Source organism: Cervus elaphus, chromosome 20 (genome assembly GCF_910594005.1).
Source record: "Cervus elaphus chromosome 20, mCerEla1.1, whole genome shotgun sequence".
Lineage (NCBI taxonomy): Eukaryota > Metazoa > Chordata > Mammalia > Artiodactyla > Cervidae > Cervus > Cervus elaphus.
The window spans coordinates 122,888,284-122,912,652 of NC_057834.1; the positions used below are offsets into that span (position 1 = coordinate 122,888,284).

General features: G+C 48.8%; 2 protein-coding genes and 1 non-coding gene across 5 annotated transcripts; 1 reads left to right on the top strand and 2 right to left on the bottom strand.

The window, feature by feature from the left end:
* Window positions 1–10,539, bottom strand: CDC20 (cell division cycle 20). Of its 3 annotated transcripts, none has more exons than XM_043878663.1 (11): window positions 10,453–10,539; window positions 3,540–3,728; window positions 3,278–3,426; window positions 3,095–3,191; window positions 2,808–2,936; window positions 2,511–2,707; window positions 2,306–2,400; window positions 1,936–2,164; window positions 1,648–1,773; window positions 617–734; window positions 1–271 (listed from the first exon to the last, which is right to left on the bottom strand). In XM_043878663.1, the coding sequence occupies exons 2-11, from the start codon at window positions 3,718–3,720 to the stop codon at window positions 93–95; spliced, it is 1,500 nt and encodes a 499-aa protein (XP_043734598.1). In that variant the 5' UTR covers window positions 3,721–3,728; window positions 10,453–10,539; the 3' UTR covers window positions 1–92. The 3 variants fall into 3 exon arrangements, with proteins under 3 accessions (XP_043734598.1, XP_043734597.1, XP_043734596.1); XM_043878662.1 differs by lacking the exon at window positions 10,453–10,539 and adding an exon at window positions 3,901–4,067; XM_043878661.1 differs by lacking the exon at window positions 10,453–10,539 and having other exon boundaries at window positions 3,540–4,067.
* Window positions 8,861–23,652, bottom strand: MPL (MPL proto-oncogene, thrombopoietin receptor). The gene is made up of 12 exons (XM_043878660.1): window positions 23,339–23,652; window positions 23,040–23,172; window positions 22,518–22,696; window positions 21,704–22,002; window positions 20,906–21,068; window positions 20,404–20,530; window positions 15,709–15,887; window positions 15,404–15,546; window positions 12,885–13,044; window positions 12,595–12,691; window positions 10,453–10,540; window positions 8,861–10,267 (listed from the first exon to the last, which is right to left on the bottom strand). The coding sequence occupies exons 1-12, from the start codon at window positions 23,415–23,417 to the stop codon at window positions 9,980–9,982; spliced, it is 1,935 nt and encodes a 644-aa protein (XP_043734595.1). The 5' UTR covers window positions 23,418–23,652; the 3' UTR covers window positions 8,861–9,979.
* On the top strand, window positions 16,788–16,890 carry LOC122678486. The gene has a single exon (XR_006336156.1). It is a non-coding gene; the product is annotated as a U6 spliceosomal RNA (small nuclear RNA).
* Window positions 23,653–24,369: the final 717 nt, after the last annotated feature.

The following is a 24,369-nucleotide window of genomic DNA, read 5'->3' on the forward strand; positions in this document are numbered from 1 at the left end:
GAGAGGGAGACGTGACTTTATTAGAAAAGTAAAAAAACAAAGCAAAGCAAAACAAAAAACAAACCCCACAAAACACTGCGAGGAGTTGGTCCTCAGCGGATGCCTTGGTGGATGAGGCTACTTTTGGCCGCACTGGCCTTCTCCCGCTCCCGCCGCCGGGCAGGGTCCAGCTCAAAGCAGCGCCACAGCCGCAGGGTCTCATCTGCTGCTGCGGACGCCACTGTAGCCCCATCTGGGCTCATAGTCAGACTGAGCACCCGGGCTGTGTGACCTGGGATGTGAGGAGGAAAAAAAGGAGAGCAATACTTAGGATGGTAGGTACCTATACCCTTCCAATTTTGAGAATTTTTGTAACAGTTTAATTGAGATAACTAACAAGTCACATACTATAAAATTGACCCTTTTAAAGCATACAATTCATTGGTTTCTAAAATTGTGCAACCATCACAATGATAATTCATCACTCCATAAAGACAGTCACTCCTCAGTACTCTCTCCTCCCAGCCTCTGGCAACCATTAATCTGTTTTCTGTCTCTCTGCATTTGCCTCTACTGGACATTTCATACAAATAGTCATATAATATGTGCCCTTTTGTGCCTGTCACTTAGCACCTACCTTTCAGCTCAGCCACCTTGGCCATGGTTGGGTACTTCCAAATAACCAGCTGGTTCTGGGCAAAGCCGTGGCCTGAGATGAGCTCCTTGTAGTGGGGAGACCAGAGGATGGAGCACACCTGTGGAGAGGAGATGGCATGGGCATGACATACGTAGAGCCAACACTACTCAAATTGGAACCGCGTCCACCGTGGTGTCAGGCACTCTGCCAGAGGCTACAGACTCAGACTTGAGTAACTGTAGTCCTTACAAAACCCTTTTGAGAGTTAGACCTGTTAACCATTTTACAGATGAGAAATCAGTTGGAAGATTCAGTAAGTTGTCTAAGCTCACATGCAAATTAAATTAGTTAAGTTAGTAGGTGACAGAGCCAGAATTTGAACTCTGGCTCCAGAGGCTAGAATAAAGCAAAGTCTGCATGTACTGGGCAGGGGGTGTCAGGAGAGGAAGCTGCAGTGCCTGCAGGGAGACCCACCTTTGAGCTAGGACCTCAAATATTCTAAAACATTTGGATTATACACTGTAGGTAATTGGGAGCCCTTGCAGGGCTTGAGGAGGACAGAAACAGACTACCCAGACCAATATAGAGGGCAGACTGGAAGCAATAAAAGACCAGTGCTGTGAGTCTCCACAGGAAGAAGGATGAGGCTGAGGGGAGGGGACACATGTGAATGATACTCTGAGGGTAAACTGATATATCTTGGTGAGTAGCTGAGGAAGATGAAAGAGTCTTGTTCAGATTTCTTACTATCCCTCTCAAATAGCAGAGGAGGAACACACATTTCAGGGAGGCAAGGGGAAGCGACAAGTTTAATTTGGGACATACTAGGGTGGTGCCACCTTACAGAATGTGGGGTTAGAGACAGGCTGGCTGTGGACTGTTGAAAATGTGTGTCTGGAATTGAAGGGTGACATCTGAGCTTGGCGATCATGCCAGTATTGCCTCGGTGAAGCCATTGGAGGGGAGGAGGTTGCCCAGGAAACTACACAGAATAAGAGCACGTCTAGGAGTGAGACTGGAATAAGGACTACCTGGGAATGGGCATCCACGGCACTCAGACAGGCCCCAGAGCAGACGTTCCAGATCCGAATGTGTCGATCACTCGTGCCCCCGCCAGTTGCCAGGACGTTGGACTGCCAGGGACACCAAGCTACAGCCTAGATGGGACAAAGGTGAAGTCAGCAGGTGCTGGAGCAAGACAAGGAGTTACCGGGCACACAGATTAACTCGGTCCAATTCCATCATCCCACGTCCTCTTAATAGTCCCCAGGTTGTTCTAGGTGAGAGTCTGCAGAGGCCCAGCCCAGCCCCACTCTCACCTTGACAGCGCCTTGATGCTGGGTGAAGGTCTGCAGAGGAACCCAGCCACCCTCTCCAGGAGCACTAGGCCACACGTTGACCAAGTTGTCGTTGCCGCCACTGGCTAAATGTCGTCCATCTGGGGCCCAGCGCAAGCCACACACTTCTTGGCTGTGGCCACTCAGTGTGGCCACATGGTGTTCTGCTACCCGAACATCATGGTGGTGGATGTGGCCAGAGCGTGAGCCACTGCAGGAGGGGAGAAGGGAAGCAAGTCCTATAGCAGTGCCAAACAGGCGGCAGGCCAGAGCTGCTTCTGTTCAGAGGTGTACAGTCCAGGGAGAGGGGGGCCAAAATCTGATTTTGTAACAGATTAGTAAAGCCACTGACCTGGACAGGATATAGCTATTCCAACAGAGGGAGCCCACTCGGGCAGAATGACTGGTCATGTTTCGAAGCCGTTTCTGCTGTTGCACATCCCATAGCTACAGAGAGAGAAGACTGTGAGGATCAGGACTTGGCATCAGCATCGTCCTGCTGGGCAAGCCCCCTGGGTCTGGGGACAGTAGAGCTGCAGCACCAGGACAAGTCTCACCTGCACCTCGGCACTGCTGGTGCCCACAGCCAGGTAGTTGCCCTCTTTGATCCAGGCCACAGAAGATATATAGTCCCCAGGCTGCTCCATTTGCAGCAGCTGCAAAATGTCACCAGTGCTAGCACTCCACAAGTATACACTGTTGTCCAAAGCCACAGCCAGTACATTCCCAGAGCTCCAATCCACAAGGTTCAGGTCTGCCAGAGGGGAAAGGGAAGAGCATGAGCTGTCCTGTTTGCCTTGTCCCTCTCTCTCCCTCTTTCTCCATCCGCTGGACAAGGAGAAGACTGCACTTACAGTAGTCATTCCGGATTTCAGGGGCATCCAGGATGCGGTCTGGCAGGGAAGGAATGTAGCGGCAAGTCTTCCTACTGGAGCCTGGCGTGGCCTTCTGGCTATAGAGTACTTTTAGCCTGTTCTGGTAACCTGTGGCAACAGAATGGATCTAGACTGGGAGGACTGACACTTCCACAAGCCTTTAGACAGGAAGGCCAGATAAGCACTTCCTTCCCCTCAGTCTTAGGTGGAAAAGGAAGACAGCCATCTCATCCACCCGGAGCCCTGGGGATAGACTGACATCTTACCCTCTGGGGCATTTTGTGGTTTTCCACTGAGCCGAAGGATCTTGGCTTCTTCCATGTCAAAACCGTTCAGATTCAAAGCCCATGCTTTCTGATGTTCCTGGCACATAAGGGTGGGGATGAGGTGGCGGTATTATCTAGATTTCACAGACCAGTTTCCTGCTAGAAGTCCCCTGGGATACATACCTTCTTGGTGGGCGTCTCACTGTTGTCGGGCTGGTTCTCCTTGCTCAGGAGGAAGCTAGCCACCTCCATCTGGGAAGCATTGCGATGGGGGATATAGCGGTCACCGCCAGGTTTGCTGGGAGTGGTCTGAAGCTTGGAGCTGGATTTGCCTGGGACAGGGACAGGGAAGCCACACTGTCAGACCCGGCTCAGGGGGAGGAGGTGTGAAGGCTGCTTCAAGCACTTGCCCTTTCCTCCCCGCGACCCGCCACACCCTACTGACCGGGAGTTCGGCCTGGGGTCCTGCCGGCGCTGTGGGATCGGTTGGCTGCCCGCATAGGCGAGGGGGCCGGCCCCGCGGCTTCCTTCGCTTTGCGCTGCCAGCGCGCAGGGGGTGCATTGGGGATGGGTGTATCTAGCTGCAGCAGCGAGTGCAAGTCACTCTCGAACACGAACTGGGCCATGGGAGCGTCTGGAGGGAGAGGGCTCCTTGCAGTGGCTGCCCGCTGAGCCCCAGAGTAAGAGAGGCGACCGTGCTCTGGGGCGGCCGGCCACAGTCAGGACCACCCTTGCCGCAGCCCTTCCCGGCCCAGCACCCTCGGCCGCGGTCCCAGACCGGTTCGCTCAGTCCAGCCGTCTCTCACCGTCAATTTAGAGCAGGTTCCGATCCTAGACCGGCTTTAGCAGTGAGGACTTGGACGACTTAAACTCTCCGCTCCAAGCACTCATTGGCTCCTTCAAAATCCAACCGTCGCAACGGTCGCCCTAGCCCATTGGCCTCCACGGCACAGGGGGCGGGTCTTCCGGGGGAAGCTCCCGATCTCACAGGAGTCCGGCAAGCGAGCGGGATTTGAAGGGTGGGAGAAAGGCAAAGGCAGCTTCTACGCCACCAGGTGTCGGGAAACGGGGCGGGGCGGGGCGCGGCGGGGCGCGTCTGGGGGCGGGGCCTGCGCTGGCTGCCTTCCCTTATTGGTTTCATTCATTCCTCAGGCTCCCCTGCACCCGTCCTTCATGCTTCATGCTTGAGGACCGTTTTTATGATACGAGGTGCAGAACAAGGTGGAATGACCTAAACACTTAAGCCTGTTTAGAGAAGGCAGTGTAAGGCAGTGGCCGACCAGCCGGACCGAAGGCAGGCAGGAAGGTTGGGAGTGGGGTGCTGCAGGAGGTGACTGAGAAACTTAGAAGCAGAAGAGAGAAGGCCGGAGCGTCCACTGTTAGCTTAGTGCTTGCGGGAACACTGCTAGGAAGGAAGAAGTGCCTGTGTTTGTTTTCAAAAACTGTTTTGTGTGTTGTTATTTTAGAAACAAGGAAAATGAAGCGGAAAGAGGGGTGAATTCCTTACGGTCAAGAAAAAAGATCAGGATTCAGACCTGCCTGTCTGGGAGATAAGATTGGATAGCCCTGTGAGGGAAACTGGGGCTGACCCCCATGGAGCTTAAGAGATGTCAGGATTTTTAGAGATCCATGAGTCTAATCTGCACGTGGTGCATCTCCGCATCCCAGCAACACACCCGTGTTTTACAGATGAAGAATCCGCAGCCCAGAGAGGGATTTGTGCAAGGTCGCATGCTGGTGGGAGTACAGATCTGACTTCTGTTCAATAGAGTGCTCTAATAGCGACTTCAGTGAATTGTATGATATACTTAGAGGTGAAGCAGCAATCATAAAAATGATAATGGGCACCATTACTGACCATCTGCTAACTATGATGTTTAAAAGAGTTTACGTACATTACTGCAGGTAATTCTTAATCCCATAAGGCAGAAACTTTATTCCCTTTTTACAAAAAAAAAAAAAAACCAAAAAAAAAAAAAAAAAGAAAGAAAGAAACCAGGTCAGGGAAAGTCTAGAAACTTGCCCAAAGGCACACAGCCAATAATAACTAGTGGAGCCAAACTATCTAACTAACCTCAGCAATCTAACCATATTCTACACTGTCCCAGAGAGAGGCTAGGGGAGGAAAAAAAAAAAAAAATCATTAGCCTAAAATCAATTCTGATGATGACAGAGAAAATTTTGGAGTTTTCACCCAAATGATATTGTTATTATCTTTAATTTTGAAGCATTCATGTTATCTCTTTCCAATTACCTCGGGAAACAAGGATTTAGTTGTCCTAGGGTTGGAAATGGGGAGTCCCTGAACCCTAGAGGACATAAAGGAGTCAAGCTGGTCAGGGCCATAAATTTTAAGCTAAGGAGTTTGGACTTTTATCTGCTAGGCATTGTGGAGTCAATGAGAGTCTCCATTCAGGGGAGAGCCAAGCAAAACATTTCTGAGGACAAGGCATGGCCAGCAATTTGCAGTTTCTGGAGTAAGGGTCACCGTAGAGGAAGAGAACAACAGGGTAAATAAGGGTACAACTTCAGGGAATTTGAACCTTGAAAAGTAAAGGAATGACAGGGCTTCTTTGGTGGCTCCGTGGTAAAGAATCGGCCTGCTAGTGCAGGAGACACCGGTTTGATCCCTGATCCAGGAAGATCTCACATGCCATGGAACAACTAAGCCTGTGCAGCACAGCTACTGAGGCTGTGCTCCAGAACCCAGGAGCGGCAGCTACTGAGCCCACATGCCACACTGCTGAAACCTGAGTGTCCTAGAGCCCATGCTCTGCAACAAGAGGAGCCACCACAATGAGCAGCCTGTGTACTGCAGCTAGAGAGTGACCTCTCTGTGCAACTACAGAAAAGCCCCCACAGCAACAAAGACCCACCACAGCCCACACATTAAATAAATAAAATTATTTTTTTAAAGACCATTAAAAAAAGACCTTTAATTTAAAAAATTTAAAAAAAAAAAGAATAAAGGAATGGCAGAAGCCAGTGGAGATTGTACTGACTTGGACCTTGAAGTGGGAGGAATTCTAATATGCAAAATAGTCGAGTGACGACAGAAAAGGTCAGAGAAATCATGGGTGACCCTGGAGAGAAAGGGATGGGGGGGGTGCTCAGGTTTCCTTTGGAAGGGGTTGCAGAAAGGAGGGTGGGGAGAATATGGAGGCAGCAAGCATGGGCTACTTGTGTAAGAAATTTGAGAGTGAGAAAGAGGGAGCTGGAGGGAAGGCCAGCACTAAGATCCTATGCATCTTTTATTTAAAATTTTTATTTCTGGCTATGCCAGGTCTTTGTTGTTTCCCTGGTTGCGGAGGAGGCTACTCTTCGTTGGGTCGCCCGAGCTTCTCGTTGTGGTGGCTTCTCTTGCTGCAGAGCAGGGACTCTAGGGTGCTTGGACTCTAGCAGTTGTGGTGCACAGGCTTAGTTGCCTCGAGGCATGTGGGATCTTCCTGGACCAGGAATCAAATCAGTGTTAACTGCATTGGCAGGTGGGTTCTTATCCACTGGACTTCCAGGGAAGTCCTGCCTATGCATCTTTGAAGATGAAGGCAAAAGAGCCTGAGGAGATAGAAGAGGGCAGGCAATGGCCTGTTGGTAGAGCAAGGTGTCTGGATACCTGATGAGCTGCTTAGATAAGGGAACTCTCACCTGAAGGACCTGAAGGAGAAGGTATAGAGGGAATAAAATATAGGTAATATTCAGGGGGTGGAACAGTCCAGTTGGGATAATAATAAAGATAACTCTGTAAATACTGAGTATTTACTATGTGCTTGGCATTGTATTAACACTTTTAATCCTCACACAGCAAAATAGCAGAAGAGAATGAGATCAGTTCTGAAGAGCCAAACTAAAGATTTAGAAGTAAAGAGTGAGCAAGGAGTAAGATGAACAGGAAGATCAGTCTGGAGGCAACATACAGGTTGGATTTAGGGAGAAAGACTGGAGGCAGAGGTAGTTGGTAGAGGCTGCAATAATAGCTCAGTGAAGATGGAGAAGAGGAAACAGAATTTGGTAAGTAAAAGGGGTAAGGACATGATGGCTGAATCAGTATAGAGGTGAGAGTTTCAGTGGTTTGGTTCTCAACCCTAGTTTTGAGTCCCTAGGAGTCAAGTTGGAGCCTTGAACATGGCTTGGGGAAGGAAGTATGGAAAGTGAGTATACTAGATGTCATCCATTTGTCCCATCCAGGTCCACATTTCATCCTTCTCTGCTCTGTGCCCTGTGAGGCTGACTCATATGGCCTGCGTCAGTAGATTCCCTTGGGCTCTGGTTTCTGTTTGTATTTCACCAATGGGAGGATGTTATGGGTTAAACTGTGTCCCTCACCCCCAAATTTATATGTTGGATGCTTAAGTCCCAGTACTTCAGTTCAGTTCAGTTCAGTCACTCAGTCGTGTCCAACTCTTTGCGACTCCATGAATCACAGCACGCCAGGCCTCCCTATCCATCACCAACTCCTCAAACTAATGTCCATCAAGTCAGTGATGCCATCCAGCCATCTCATCCTGTGTCATCCCCTTCTCCTCCTGCCTCCGATCCCTCCCAGCATCAGGGTCTTTTCCAATGAGTAAACTCTTCGCATGAGGTACTCCAGAGTGTGACCTTATTTAGAAATAGAGTCACTCCAGAATATAACTAGTTAAGATGAAGTCATTTGGGTGGGCCCTAATCTAATATGCAGAGAAGGCAATGGCAACCCACTCCAGTATTCTTGCCTGGAAAATCCCATGGATGGAGGAACCTGGTATGCTGCAGTCCATGGGGTCGCTAAGAGTCGGATGCGACTGAGCGACTTCACTTTCACTTTTCACTTTCATGCATTGGAGAAGGAAATGGCAACCCACTCCAGTATTCTTGCCTGGAGAATCCCAGGGACATAGGAGCCTAGTGGGCTGCCGTCTATGGGGTCGCACAGAGTCGGACACGACTGAAGCAACTTAGCAGCAGCAGCAGCAATCCAATATGACCTGCATCCTTATAAAATGGGGAAGTTTGGACACACACATATGTAAAGAGAGAATGCCATATGAAGATGAAGGCAGAGGAGAGGAGGAGAGGCCTAGAAACAAGTCTAGGAACACCAGGAAAGCCCCAGAAGCAAGGGGAGAGGAATGGAACAGATTCTTTCTTACCGCTCTCAGAGGCAACCAACCCTGCTGTAACCTTGAATTTCTAGCCTCCAAAACTATGAGACAATAAATGTCTGTTGTTTGTGGTATTCTGTTAGGGCAGTGCTTGCAAACTAATACAGAGGGGGTCAAAGGGTGGTGTTGGAGGGAGTGGGGGAACAGGCAGGAGCTATTTGTTCCCCTGGCTCCATTACTGTTACATCCCCACAGGTTGGCTGCAGCTCTCTGCCACAGCTCCTGCCAGGCAGCCCTCTCTGTAACCACTCTCTCCTGTGACCCCTTGATAACCAGGGTGGGGAGGGGTGAACACCACCTCCCAGTTGTTAGCCCCAGGATGCTGCACTATTCCTTGATCTTTTTCATAAATCCTGCCCCATCTTTGTAAATATGCCCTGTATTAAACTCTCATCCAGATACCCAGATTGAGTGTGTGTATGTCATCTATTTCTGCCAAGACTCTGACTGATACAGTGGGTATGTCTGGAGTCAGCAAAAAATACCATTTGTTTGAGAATTTGAATGGGTCAGGGAATCCATAATCAGAATGGCCTAAGCATATTTACCACTGTATATGAATGGTGTAGAGGATGAGAGAGGTTGGCATGGAATGAGGTGGCATTGCCCAGAAAGATTTCCTTCATTTAGAAAACATTTATTGGAGGCCTGCTATCGTGAATCAAGCACTACTCTAGGTGCTTAGGGGGTGGGGGAGGGGGGAGGCAAATGAATCACAGCCCTTGCCCTCAAGGAGCTCACAATCTAGTAATGGAAGACAGACATGTAAACAGTTATTTGCATAAAGCATTTCAGGTGCTATAGTAAAAGTCTGGGCTGGAGATAAGAGCTTTAGAATGGTCAGCATGTTAGAAAGACTATGAGAGCAGATGGGTCGGAGACTGTTGAGAATTGACTCTTAAGTGACTGCAATAATTAAGGAGTGGAAGATAAGCCAAGATAAGAGATTAGGAGGGAAAAATTACTATAGTCTAGTCTAGATATCTCAAACATTTTGTCCTAGTCGGCACTATGTCGGCAATGCTGCTGACATTAACCCGGGAACCTCTTTCACTGTGCTTTACTTAGAATATCTCACTAAATGCTCTTTACAACTCTGTAGCATTCTGTATTATCCCTATTTTATAGATGAGAAAATTAAGGCTCAAAGATTTTGAGTTATTTATTCAAGGTCACACAGCTAGCAAGTGGGAAAGATAGGAACTGAACTTAGCTCTGACTCCACAGAGTTTATGCTGTCAACTATCAGTATACTCAGAGAAGCCCAAGCAGAACCAGGAGAGATGGTGATGCATCCAAGCCATGGAGGAGAGAATTTAAAGGAGAAATAAGTAGTCACCATGACAAATGCCAACAGAAAGATTAAAAAGGTTGAGGATTAATAAGATCTGATTGGATCTTGTGATGAGAAAGCTTGAGGTGAGCTTTGCCTTAGTAGTTTCATTAGCAGAGTGGTAGCAGGAGAATAAATTGCAGCAGTCAGAGGAGCAAATGGGAGCTGGGAAGTGGAGACTCCTTTTCAAGGACTTTGCCAATAAAGAGCAGAGAGAAAGGAGGTGAAAGCTAGAGGAGCTTAGTCGAATGAATCTTGCCTGAGGAGAAAGGACCCCAGATTGATGCCAGCAGCAGTGGTGAAAGGTCAGTGTTATGAAGTCCAGCCAGAAGGGTAGACAACAGGGAAGAACGTGAGATCTGAGACGGTTGCTGTTGGGACGGGATGGGTTAGGAAGTTCAAGAGGGAGGACTAGAGAGTTTGGATCTGTCCAGGGTACTGGGAGCGAGGGACCTGCCAGCAGCTGAGTGGTAAGTAGGAATGGTTGGCGATGTGAGTGGTACAGTAGGACCCTGGCTCAGCCATTGGTGGGCACACAGACAGGGGCATGGTCCCCAGGCAAGAAGGCTGCAATCCTCGGTAGTCCAATTGGGCCTGGGAGGAACACAGGGGCAAGGGAGCCTTCTCTGAGGATCTAGGTAGAATTTCAAGGAGGCTGGGTTCCACTTCCTCATAGACATCTGAGACTGCAGCCTTGGGCTGGGAGAGATGGGGGGAAAGGGGTCTGGATTAGAGCAGGTCCTGTGGGAGCAGGACCTGGACTGTGCAGGAAGGAGGGCTGGGCTGGAGGTAGGGCCCAGGGATGGTATACTTGTGGGGCAAGAAGTTGTGTGATGGGGCAAGGAGCTCTAAGCAGGGCTGGTGGCAGGGGGAGGTGCACTCACCGGACTCAGGGCTGCAGTATCCCTAAGGTACTGGCCAAGGACCCGGTGTAGGTCTGGAAGTGAGGGCCACAGAGCATGCCTCAGGCTCCTTGAGGAGAAGGAAGAGAAGGAGATTGAGCTGTGGGAGTGAATTAGGGGGGCGAGAGCACTGAGGTGTGTGTGGGGAGGCAGTGAGGTGGGGGAGTAAGCTTGAAGAGGTTAAGAGTAAGGTAGAGGAGCATGGGTGGAAAGGAAACCTCAGGTGGTGGGGGGAAGTCAGGGGTGTGGAGCCTCAAAAAAGCAGTCTGAGTGTCCTCAAACATTCTTGCCTCAGGGTCTTTGCACTTTCTATTCTCTCTGCCTGGATCATCGACTCATTTCCTCATTTTACTTAGGTTTCTGCTCAGATGTCATCCCGACAAGAGAGGCCTTCCCTGACTACCCTGTCTAAAATAGAACCACCTCCCTTCCCCATCACTCTTTGTCTCCTGCTCTACTTATTATTCTTTATAGTACTTGACTTATTGTATATTTATTAGAATCTTATTTTATATATATAATGTAAATCCCCAAGAGCAAAGGGTTTGTCTATTTGCTCACTCTTGGATCTCCAGGGTATAGAACAGTATCTGACCCATAATAGAGTCTCAAGAAATTAGTTGAATGAAAAGAACTCGTGGGGCTTTTATTAAGTTACTGGGGAAGATGGTATCCCTGGGAAGAATGTGGATTAAGGTATGTCGGGGGACCCTCCAGTTCCTTAGGCTCATATTTCCGCAAGGAAGGACTTTAGCTGAATGAGCCTTTGGGCCTCTTCTTTGTTCTTTTTTTTTCCAGTCGAGCCTCTTCTGTGACGACACGTATATCTCTCCAGGGGAGGAGGAGTGATGTATCTGATAAATTGTGGGAAAGGGACTGAGTACATCTGGGTCAGCAGCACAGCCTCCCTCTTCTCCCTCAACGTTTTTGCTGGATCTAGATACAGGCTACATCCCAGTCTGCTCATACATTAGAGAGGATTAAAAGCTCAAAGACATGTTCAAGGAGAGATGTGAGCCCAAAAAAGGGGCATCCTAATCCAGCCTAGGGCCATCAAAAGAGGCCACCTGGAGGAGTCACCTTCTGAACTGAGTCCTCAAGAATAAAGAGATGTTACCAGTCAAAGGACTGAGGTGGTATGGAATCTATCCTTTATGTTTATAACTTCCAGTGACATTTATCCTCAGACTTAGTCTCCCCTCATAAACAACTCATTCATTAACAGCATTTATTTAAGGGTGTGCTATTTGGCAGGCACTGTGCTGAAGATTTAAGGATGACCACGTAAGGCACAGGGAAGACATATAAAGAAATGAATGCAGTAAAATGCTTCCTGCACTATGAAAGAAGTCTGTATTGGGGCACAAAAAGAGTAGCCAATAGGGGAGGGTCAGGAAAGGTTTCCTAGGAGTTGGTGAAGAAAGTTATTTAAAGATAAATGGATATTAGTCATCCAGGGAGGATATTCCTGGCAGAGGGGACATTATGTTCAAAGACACTGAGAAGTAAAACCACTGGATTTGTGGAGGAAATCACCGACAGTGTGGCAAGGCTGATGCACAGGGCGGGAGGTGGGAACACCGGCAGGGGCACAGCCTCGCTTGTTATTCTAGAGCCTGGACTTTATCCCGGGGAGCTAATAGTGAAACTTAAGGAGGCGGAGTGACAAGTTCATGTGCGCCGTTTTAGAAAGATTATTCTGGTGGCTGTGGGAGGCTAGACTGGAGGGAGAAGGGGCTCCGTTTTGGTGAGTCAGGTCGTGCCTGTAGGGCTAGAGAAAGTGTGCTGGTTTTGAGTGAAGTTTAGGAGGTGGAATGACAGGACCAGACTGGATAATGGGGAGGGAGGCGCCCAAGTGGTCTGGCTTGGGTGACGGGTGGACTTGTTACTGAGATGAGGAGCCAGAAGGCGGGGCTATTTGAGGTGTCCCGCATAGTGGACATGTCCGAGTGTAAGGAGGCGGTGGGACTCCCAGGGAAGACGTGCGGGGGCGGCAGATGCCACAGGTCTGGATGTGAGATTGTCTGGAGAGCGGGCGTCATAGAGTGACCCGAGGATGCTTCTTTAGGGGCCGCCGGCCTTGCCCGGATCACAGCCCCGTCTCCCACCTGGCCGGAGCGGTACCTGTAGTGCGCAGGAAATTGCCACCTCAGCAGCAGCAGGCCCAGGAGGGCGCTGACGCCCAGGACCAGCAGCAGAGCAGTCACCAGGAAGATCCAGACTAAGGGACAAAAAGCAGTCAGCCCTCAGGAGGAGGCGCCTGGCCAGAACCTTGCTGGCAGGTCCACCAACCCCACCCCACTCGCTGTCCGGGGGCGCCGGGTATGTCTGCGCAGCCGCAGCCTGCTGCGGTCGGAGCCCCGCCCCTCCACTCGCGCAGGCGCAGAGAGCTTTTGCCCCTGCCCAGCCCTCACCCGTCTCGGAGGCCGTCTCCACCCTCACTGGGTCGGACCAGGAGCTCCAGGGACCTTGGAAGGTGGGGCCATGGAGCCTGGCGCGCAGCTGTACGCGGTAGCGGGAGCGCGGGCGCAGCTCCAAGGTCTCTCCCTGGGCTCCAAGAGGTGGCTCCAGCACCTACGCAAAGGTGCAAGCGGGTGGTCAGGCTCCCGGTCCCTGTGGGACGGCGTTGGGCCCTGGAGAACTCGGCCTCTGTTTGACCCCAATCCTACCGCCTTGAATCCCCGGGGATTCCTCCAAAGCGCCTCACTGGCAGAAAACACGCATCCCTGGCGGAAACTGGCTGGAGAGAACACTCGGACAGAGAGCCTCGCCCTGCCTGGCGTGATACACCCCCGGCACACTGACTCATCTACACACAGAACTACTCATCCTGACACACATACATATGATAACATCGGCAGAGATCCGGTACACACACACTGACCAGGTTGGGCGATGGAAACCCCGGACACACTCAGATACTCATAGCCATGTAAGTGAAGTTTCTCAGTCGTGTCCGACTCTTTGCGAGCCCATGGACTGTAGCCTACCAGGCTCCTCGGTCCATGGGGTTTTCCCGGCAACAGTACTAGGGTGGGGCTCTCCAGGGGATCTCCCGACCTAGGGATTGAACCCGGGTCTCCTACCTTGCAGGCAGACGCTTTAACGCCTGAGCCACCAGGGAAGCCTATAGCCATGTAAACCAGGCTACAAATAACATCCTCTCAGTAGAGGATGCCAGAACTGTGCTAGGTGCTGGGGATACCAGGAGAGTCCAAGAAGAAGGAACAAACATCGTGTGTACCAGCAGGGAGACATTATTAACTTGATCAGTAGTAAACATTTATGAACTGCTTGTTACAAGCCAAGCCCTGGGGTAGGCATTGGGGAAAAAGAAAAACAAGGCCTCATATGTCTTACGAAGAAGACATCCAAACAAGTAAATAGTTACAAGAAGTAATGAGTGCAGTAATAACAAAATAAGTAAGGTACCACAGAGCCCTCAAAAGAGGGTTACCCTGAGTGAGTTGCTTGATTGCGGGTTATAGAGTGTTCTGTGTACTAAAAGCATGCATGGGTGGGCTAGAGGGTCAAAGATAAGACTAAAACAGTGGTACTAGAGACTTGAGGCCTATTAGTACAATAAACTTAACTAAGTTGTTGATAGAGGGAAGGGACAAGGGAAAAGGAGAGATGAGTCAAGGATAATTCCAGGCTGAAGTAACTGGGTTAAGTGTTGGTGCCATTGTCAGAGAAAAGGAACAGGAGAAGTAAGTTTGAAGAAGAAATGCTGTATTTTTTTTTATTTTATTAAGTTCAACAATAGCCAGAACTTATGAATGGTAATGTCAGAATTGTAGTTACCTTGGAGGGTGTGTGTGTGTGACCAGAGGGCATGAGACACTTCTGGGGTACCAGAAACAACCTTTATCTTCATCTGGGTAATAGTTACATGGATGTATGCACATGTACAAATTAACCAATTGTATGTTTAAGATTTGTGTTCCTTTATGTAATGTATACCTCAATAAAAAAGTAAAAAAGTCTAGGGAAGAAAATAAGTTCAGTTTTGGTTATACTGAGTCTGAAATGTCCTAGGGGGTTTTTAGGTAGAACTGTCTGGTAAGAAGTCATATATACATGTGGTAAATGAGAATAAAAGTAGAGAAAGAAACTAATATTTAATGTCTATTGAGTGCCTTCTATCCCAGGCAATATGCTAAATATCTATATATTTAATTTTCACTATAACTCTGGAAAGTACATAGCTTTATCCCCATTTCGCCAGTGAGGAAACTGAGACTCTTCAGAAGTTTAGGTAATTCACCTATGGTATAGAAGTTATTTTCCACATAGGTGTTGGAATAAGTTTGGGATGGTTAATGTATAGTCATTGAAAATATGGAATTAAAGCACTCACCAAGGAGAACATCTAGATGTTGGTAAAGAATCTGCCTTCAATGAGGGAGACCTGGGTTCTATCCCTGGGTCAGGAAGATCCCCTGGAGAAGGGAACGGCTACCTACTCCAGTATTATTGCCTGGAGAACTCCATGGACAGAGGAGCCTGTTGGGCTACCGTCCTTGGGGTTGCAGAGTCAGATATGACTGAGCAACTAACACTTTCACTTTCAGAGAAGAAAAGAGTCTAGGATGGGAATGCAAGAAGCACAACCTATTAAGAAAGTGTGGAAAGGAAGAGCCCGGGAAAGAGTGAGGAGGTTCAGTCAGAGAAGTGGTAGGAGAATCAGGAGAGAATGATATCCCAAAAGCAAAGGGAAGAGAACATTTTAAATAGGCATAGTCTGCATTGTCACATGCCAAAGAGAGATTAAGATGCCAGTTGAATCAGACAGAACAGAGATAAACAAGCCCAGACACGGATATATATGAGTATACAGTGATATCTTGGTTATCACTCCTGATAACAGACATCCTGAAACTCAGAAATATCCTGAGTATGAGGTCTGGGGTCATTTGTTCCTTGACTGTACCTTCCAGTCCTGATGGCCTTCTCCTGTGTATCGGAGCTGATAGCAGGTCTCTTGGGCTGCCCAGGCTGATGGATGCTGCCATTCCAATTCCAGCTGCCCACTGGAGACCTCCCTCCAGTGCAAGTTTGGAGTGGGGATGAGCACTACAGGGATGTCACCAGGGACTGGCCTAAGCCCTTCTGTGCATGAGACATCATGTCACCAGGGCCATGGGTCAGAAGTATCAGAGTTGGTGATCCTGGGCATGGGGTCAGACATGGTAGGGGTGGGAAATGTGTGGGAGGAGAAGGGAAGAAAGTCCTTACCAGCCTGGTGGATCCAGAAAGGGGAGCCCAGGTAGCTGTGAACAGCACCCTGGGCTGTGGTCACCTCCACAAGGATGTGAATAGCACTGTCATTTTGTGACTTGAAGTGACAGCGGGAGAACTGGGAGGACTGTGATCCTGAGTTTTTCTCCTCTTCACACTTCTCCCAGACGGGGTCCCTACAAATCAGGCAAATAGAGTCATTTGATTCAATGCCTGCTTCAGAGACTAATCTAGTCTCACAGGGAATTAGATTCTAATCTAACTTGCTCCTTGGACAGGCCTCCAGGGCTTTCTCTCTCATGCCATGTATTTTTTTCTGAGGTTTGCTTTGGGGTTCAGCCTCTTCTTCTTAATAACAAGGGAGGGACTTCCCTGGTGGCCCAGTGGTTAAGAATCTGCTTTCCAATGCAGGGGATGGGGGGTTGATCCCTGGTTGGGGAACTAAGATCCCACATGCCACAGGGCAACTAAGCCTGTGAGGAGGAACTAGAGAAAAAGCCCATGTGCTACAACAGAGACCCAGTGCAGCCAAAAAAAAGCTAGATGAGATAGGGAAATAACATGGGCTATAGAGTTCAGGTCTTGGCTTATCGGCATAAAACTCTGGGCAAATTACTTGATTTTCATCTCTGCCTCAGTTTCCTCATTTGTGAAATGGGTCAATAATACCTAATTTGAATGGGATTGTTTCAAAGAGTAAAGCAAAACATATGTTTCTGTAGCAAAACGTATTTATGTTCTTAATCTATTCTCATTAGGGAGCTTTCTTAGTCACCTCTAAGTGTTATTTTACTAACAGATTATTGTGACAGTCTCCTAACTGGCTTTTCTGCCGCTGTTTCTGTTACTCCCTTCAATTTGTTCTCCACACAGCAATCAGAATTTAGACCCAAAATGTTGATCTGATAATGTCCAGAATATATGTCAAAGCTATGCCTTTATTTTGACCTGTATTCCTGTCACATTAGATGAAACTATTATCTGTTGCCTGGATTAAGGCATATTTCTAAATGGTGATCCTGCTTCCACTCGTACTTCTTTTTAATTGCACAGAGAAACATCTTTTAAAAATATAAATGCTTTAGCAGCACATATGCTAAAATGGGAATGATGCAGAGAAGATTAGCATGGCCTCTGGGCAAGGATGACTTGCAAATTCATGAAGCATTTCATACTTTTTAAAACGAATTTATGGCTGCCGGGGCGAGGGATTGTTAGGGAGCTTGGGATGGTCATGTATACACTGCTGTATTTAAAATGGATAACCAACAAGGAACTGTAGTATAGCACATGGAACTCTGCTCAGTGTTATGGGGCAGCCTGGATGGGAGCAGGGTTTGGGGGAGAATGGATACTTGGATATATGTATGGCTGAGTCCCTTTGCTGTTCACTCATTTCTTCTCGCCATTTGGGTCTCAGCTCACCTGTCACCTCCTTGGCAAGGCTTTCTCCACCCACTCATGAAATTAACACCCATCCCCACGCTTCCACGTAGTCTCTATCATTTAGCTCCTTTCTTTCTTGTTGGTCTCCCCACAATGCTGGAAGATTCTCTGTTTTGTCACTCTATCCCTGGAGCCTGGTACATAGTCACCTCCAACAGTTGTTTACTGAACAAATAAATCCTGTCTCCTTCCTGGTTATAACCCCTAAATAGCTAGCTATTACTAAAATCATTTACCATTTTATGTATTTTTATGTTTACTAGGTTATTCAACAGGTAATTTATACTATGTGCTAGGTACTATGAGGAAAAATTTTCAAGGAGCTGTCATTTCATTGGGAAAGGGAGAAAAACAAACAGATGGTATTTTTCTGTGATATGCACAGGTTGGCTTGGGAGTAGCAAGGAAGGTCATCTGACCCAAATGGGGAGGGTCAGAAAATAGTTCTTGTACAAGGCAGTGCTTAAAATGAGTCTTGGACTATAAATAGGAAAGCAAAGTGTACAAACAGGCACCCCAGGCACATGCTTGTGCACAGATAAGAGAGATGGCATCTGGGGGAAACTCTAAGTGGTGCAGAAAATTTTTAGGCCAGAGGGCTTGGTGGGGAGTGGTAAGTGTGGGCAGATCAAGGCCACAGGTGGCCTTATTGCCTTGCTAAGGAGCTTGAGCTTAATCTTGCAGCAACAATGGAGACATTCAAGGAATTTAAGCAGAGAGTTGTCATCACTAGCTTTGTACTTAAGAAAAGTCTAACTGCAGTTTGTGAGAAAGGATCTGTGAGGGTGGACTAGAAGCTGAGAAATTTATTGGGACAATGTCATGGTATTTTACCTACAAAGTGATGAGGATCTGAAAGTAGGATTTTGGCAGTGGGAGTAGAGAGAAACAGATGGATTCAAAGGGGATACTGAAAAGATTGAAATAACCAGTGTTTCTGATTGGATGTGGAGGGTGTAGAAAAGGCAGAAGTTCAGGGTGGAAAACGGAGTTGATGGCAGGATGTACAAGGAGAGGAGAAGCAGGTTTTGACAGAGAGTATGTGAATTTGGTTTTGCCACCCTTTCATTCATGGCCCTCTTCATACTATGGAAATCTATACAGCTATTAGAAAGAATGAGTTACATCATTACAGATGTCCAAGACACATTTTTAAGTAAAAAAGTAAGTTAAAATAAATCATACAGGGCTTCCCTGGTGGCTCAGTGGTAAAGACCTCACCTGCCAACGCAGGAGACACAGGTTCCACCCCTGGTCCAGGAAGATCCCACATGCTGTGGAGCAACAATGCCCGAGTGTCACAACTACTGAGCCTGTGCTCTAGAGCCCACGTGCTGCAACTACTGAAGCCTGCCTGCCCTGGAGCTCATGCCCCAAACAAAACAAGAGAAGCCACTGCAATGAGAAGCCTGAGCACGGCAATGAAGAGCAGCCCCTAGTCGGCACAACTAGAGAAAAGCCCAAGCAGCCACAAAGACCCAGAGCAGCTAAAAATAAATAAATAAAATTATTTAAAAAAATCATACATATAATGTGATCCAATTTATATTGAAAATTAAATAGTATGTTTGCTGCTGCTAAGTCACTTCGTTAGATATGTGTAAATGCATAGAAAACTGGAAGAATACACTAAAACTGTTAATAGTGTTTTTTTTCATTATTCAATATTTTTTTTTTAACTGAGCACCTACTCTGTTCTAGGCACCATGGTAAGTGAGAATACATTGGTGAGTAAAAGTAGACACTGACTTTGCCCTCATGGATCATGTTAAGATCAGCCTTTCTCAATGGAGCTCTGAGAGAGAATTTTGTTATCAATCAAATAACCATGTAAGGTATAAATGTAAAATTATAACTATGTTAAGTATTTAAGAAGGAGAGGTACATGGTACAACAAGGATATATAATAGTGCCACTGTACCTAAGAAGGAAGGTCAGGGATGGTGACATTTGAGTTGAGATCTGAAGGATAAGTAGAGGTTAAGTAAAGACAGACAAGCTGGGTAAACAGCATGTACAAAGATCCAGAGGCAGGAGGGATTGTGGCAGGTAGGAGGGGATGAAAGTAGGCCTTGGAGCAAAGAGCACAGAAGGCAGCATTAATTCAGTTCAGTTCAGTCTCTCAGTCGTGTCCGACTCTTTGCAACCCCATGAATCCCAGCACGCCAGGCCTCCCTCTGAATAAGATAAAGTTGAAGGCACAGATAGAGGCTGAGTCTTTTAGAACTTTACACGGTCACAATAGAATTCTTTTCTTTGTCCTAAGATCAGTGAAAGCTATGGATCTTGGAAGAGTTTTAAGCAGAGAATGTTGCATTTATTTTCCTGCTTTTAAAAACTCACTTCAGCTCCTGTGTAGAGAATGTTTTGGAGGATCCAAGAGGTGATCAGTTAGTAAGTCTTCTCAGTAACCTGAGAGATGAAGATGGCTTGTACTAGGGTGATAGCTGTGATGGACAAACATGGACAGATTCTAGAGATGTTTAATAGGTAAAATCAACAAGGTTTGGTTATATATTAGATATGAAGGAGGTGACAGATCAGTGAGGTGTTTGGTTGAAATGCTTGAAAACCAGGTGAAGTTTTGATTGGACCCAATAAATAGTGAAAAGTTGCAGTACATTTTTGAGTAGGAGAAGGCCATGCAAATTTTAAGAAAGGTCAGTTTGTCAACAGCATGCAGGGGTGGGTAAATTGGAAGTGATTGAGAAGGTAGGCTGTTGTAATGGTCCAGGTGACATGATTGCTGTTACTACTGCTACTGCTAAGTCACTTCAGTCATGCCCGACTCTGTGCGACGCCATAGATGGCAGCCCACTAGGCTCCCCCGTTCCTGGGATTCTCCAGGCAAGAACACTGGAGTGGGTTGCCATTTCCTTCTTCAATGCATGAAAGTGAAAAGTGAAAGTGAAGTCACTCAGTCGTGTCCGACTCTTAGCGACCCCATGGACTGCAGCCTACCAGGCTCCTCCATCCATGGGATTTTCCAGGCAAGAGTACTGGAGTGGGTTGCCATTGCCTTCTCCAGGTGACATGATTACATGGAATTAAACCAACACATTCCCAGGGGGTATAAAGAGAGGCTGAAAGGATACAATAACCATTGGTGGATGAGAGCATGGAGGGCCTTTGGTTTGGGGAATAAGGGAGGGGACTGAAGAGGATCAAGGACAATCTCTCCCTTCTTTCTGCAGAGTTGTGCTTCTCTCCCATGACATCAAACTCAATCAGCGGTTCACTTCTCACCTGTCTCTGGGACAGCACCATGCCCCACTGTGGTAGAAGAAGCCTTGGGAGCTGGCATGGTCCAGTTGTTGCCACTGACAGGTAACATTCGTCAGGTCCAAGGTAAAGCATTGCAGTCCAATTTCCCCTGGGGTCAGAGAAGGAGCGATCCCTTGGAGGAGGGTATGGCAACCCACTCCAATATTCTTGCCTGGAGAATCCCATGGACAGAGGAGCCGGATGGGCTATAGTCCATGGGGTCGCAAAGACTGAGCATGGATGTGGAGAAAGAAGCCCTATCAGAGCCCACGTGCTCCGACTCCATAGGGTATCCAGATCATCTTTACACACGTAACTTGAACATTTGCTCCTATCCTTTCTTCTCTCCCTGAATATAATTCATCCTGTGCAGTAGCAAGTTTGAGATCATCAGGAAGGACCATGGTTCTCTGAGCTTCCATATCTAGCCCATGCATTGCTAGAGATCTTTTCTGTCTCCTCCTCCACTCCCCTGTTGACTCACCTGCGTCGCCAGGCAGGTCCACAGTCACAGGGAGGGACCAAGATCCCCAGGAACCACGGAGAGAGACTCCGTCAGGTTGGCTGCGTAGTTGGAGCCAGTAGGAGTTACCAGGCTGGAGTCCTGAGATGAGGCAGCTGCCACCCTTCATTGTCAGAGATGGAGCCTTGGGAGAAGAATCCCAGCCTCACAATCTAGGTCTGCCTCTCAGCCAAGAGAGCCTACATCTCTTATATTCGAAGCCCCACAACATGCCTGTGGAGAGACACTCAGTTCTTCACTGGATAAATACGTGCACAGACTGGGGGCCAGGTCGGTGGGTTTCAGGTGGAGTTCAGGGCTTTTTAGGTTTCCCTGGTGGCTCAGACGGTAAAGGATCTGCCTGCAATGTGGGAGACTCGAGTTTGATCCCTGGGTCGGGGAAGATCCCCTGGAGGAGAAAATGGCAACCCACTCCAGTATTCTTGCCTGGAGAATCCCACGGACAGAGGAGCCTGGTGGGCTACAGCCCACAGGGTCACAGAGTCAGAGACGACTGAGTGACTGATACTTTCACTTTCACTTTCAGGGCTTTATAGGGAAACCCCCACTAACTTGGGGACCTGAAGTGCTCAGCTGTGTTGGTCTGAATGACGCAAAGTGGGAGATTCCTAAATAAACATGGCTTCTGAGAACTAATCAGACCCTATGCTAACTCTCCAAGGACCAACCCAGTCTGGAATCCCCAAAGCATGGCCTGTCCTTTCTTGGGGCAAAATTGAGGGTAAGAGATAGGAGGGGAGCAGAAGAAGGCCAGGATACTTCTCTAGTTGGGGAGGTCTGCTCTGGTCCCAGCTGTTGAGGCATCATGGGCTGTGTACATGGAGACTGGTCCAGGGTTGCGGCTAGGTTTGGTCTCCGCCGAGCTGGGCAGCAGGTCTCTGCGGACAGCAGCTGTGTGACTGTGGGGCCAGTGGAGTTCGTGGGGTCCTTGGGGCCATAGCGGAGTTCATGCCTCAGAAATTCATTGATTTCGGGAGCTGGGGCCTCCCAGCTGATCTGAAGTTCCCCTGGCTGGCTCCCACCCATGGCCTTGATGAGACTGGGGGGAGCTGGCAGGCCTAAGGGCGAGACAGGGCACATCAGAACTCTTTGGCTGCTACAGTCTACAGCTCAGCCCATGGACTGTGGAGAGGGGTGCTCGAGGCTTGGTTGAGGGCAGCCCCTGGGGCAGGGGCAGGGAGGCTCCTTATCCTATTCTGTCCTCGGATGAGCAGTGACCTCACCACAGGTTGTTAGGCTCAGTGCTCCTCAAGAGCAGGGACCTCTTCTCGCCTGTGCATCCTTGTCCTGAAGCCCAGGGCCTAGCACAGGGTAGGTATTCTGTAACTGATGAATGAGTGAGTCAATGAATAGGTTAATGATGGGAAGGTTGGGGTGTCTCTGATGTGAAACGAAGTCTAGCTCTGGACGCTGAGGCTAAGAGGAATGAGAAAGGGGTCTCGAGGTGCCTCTGGGAGTCTGGTAGTGGGGGTGCACCCATGTCGTCTTGAAAGAGCACAGCTCGGTCTGATTCTAGGAGCTGGCCCAAGGGTGGCAAACAGAGGGGCCAGGATGACAGGAGGATGATTCTTACCCACAGCATCCACAGAGAGCACCCGCTGGGTCAGATTCTGGTTCAGAAACACGTTCTTCACCCAGAGGTGCAGTTGAGAGAAGAGGCGAACTTCAGCCTGGGCCGGAAACTGGCACACGTATCGGGTTCTAAAGGGCATCACGTGCTGGGACCTCAGGGGGCAGGTGCGGGGCTGCTCCCTGTGGGCACAGAAGTCTGGGCTACCTACATGCTCACCTGTCCAACTCTGAGGACCCAGGTCTGGGCCCAAGCCCAACTTCTGTTTCCATTACCGCCATTTTTCTTCTCAGTGCCTGGGATAGGTGGGATTAGGGGGTACGTAGGGGCTGGAGCTGGCTGTATCCAAAGCACCTCTGTTCAGTAAGTGGCTACTTCGGTCTTGTTACTTGGACTAGTCCTCTGACAGGGCCAAAGGCAAGGAAGCTGCTAGAATAGGGCTCAGCTGCAGCACGCACAGGACAGATACGGGGAGTGGTGCATACACACGATACATATATAGGATACATACGATGCAACACATACCCCGGGTAGGCATACAGCAGCTGATACATTTCACTGGGTGCTCCCTCTTCCTCATCCCAGAAGCAAGTGAGGTCCTCAAAGGTTCGAGAGAAACAGTTCAGGGACTCTGAGTCCGAGGCCAGCAAGGAGGCATCTGAGGAACAGCTGGTGAGTTGGGCTCCCAGTCCTCCCCAGCATGTTTGTGGGCAAGAGTAGGGGACCAGTGGGGGCCTCCCACTTTGCACTTCCCTCCCCTCCTCCACCCGCCCAGGGCTCCATCTTCCTGGGTATGGGTGTTTGCTACCCTCCACACACCTCACCTTGGCTGGTGACTTGTGCCAGGTTTTGGGGGGCCGGGAGGAGGTAGGAGATGACCGCCAAGAGGGCCCAGGAGGGCATCTTCTCCGGCACTGGGTGCCTGCCTCAGCCCATCCTCCCTTCAGGAAGCTGGGCCCCAGTCCCCTCCCGGGCCAGCCCCTCAGGTTCCTGTCAGATACAGCCCCACGTCCTGTCCTGTCCCTGCCCCTGTGGGGCCCATCCAGACCACACTGGGGCTGGGGGCCAGGGGAGGGGGTGTGGGAGTGGGCAGGAGGGGAGGAGGAATTTGAAAGGGAGGATACAGGCCTTTCAGTAAGAGAAAGACGGGGGGTTGCATTTTTTTTCCCTAACCATGTACCAGAAGCAGAGTAAGCCTCTGTGCGGGTCCACATTCACTGCTGGAGAAGGCATATTATGAACAGCACACACTTACTGAGTGCTGTTCACTGTGCTGCCACGTGTTAGGCACTTTTTATCCGCTGACTCAGCCAATCCTCATAATAGTCTTATTATTTCCATTATGTGATGGGGAAACTGGAGCCGCAGACAAATTGAAGATTTGCCTAAGACGACACACCTCCTAAGAGGTAAAACTCAGGACATCAGGCTTTAGAACCCAAGTGTTTAACAACCATGCCAGTGCCTCTGGAAGGTGAAATCCACCAAGAGATGACTGTCTGCCTTGCAGTGGTGGCTATTTCCACTTTAATACGTTCTGTCACTTTGTGCACAAATAAACACGTTCTCCTTGGAACTGGACAGCCCCCTCCACTGTGGGGAGCCTCCACAGTCGCCTTTCATCCTTTTGCTACTCGGATTGTGGTCCAAGGACCATCAGCAAAAGCACTACCTGGGAGTGTATTAAAATGCAGACTCTTGGGCCCTGCCCCAGACCTTCTAAAGCAGAATCTGCACTGTCCCCAAATCCCCAGATAATGTGAATACATACTAAAGTTTGAGAAGCTCTGGGCTTCAGTGCTTTTATCTGGTTGGCTTAGAATCAAGGGATGGTAGGTCTCAGCTCTCCAGCTCT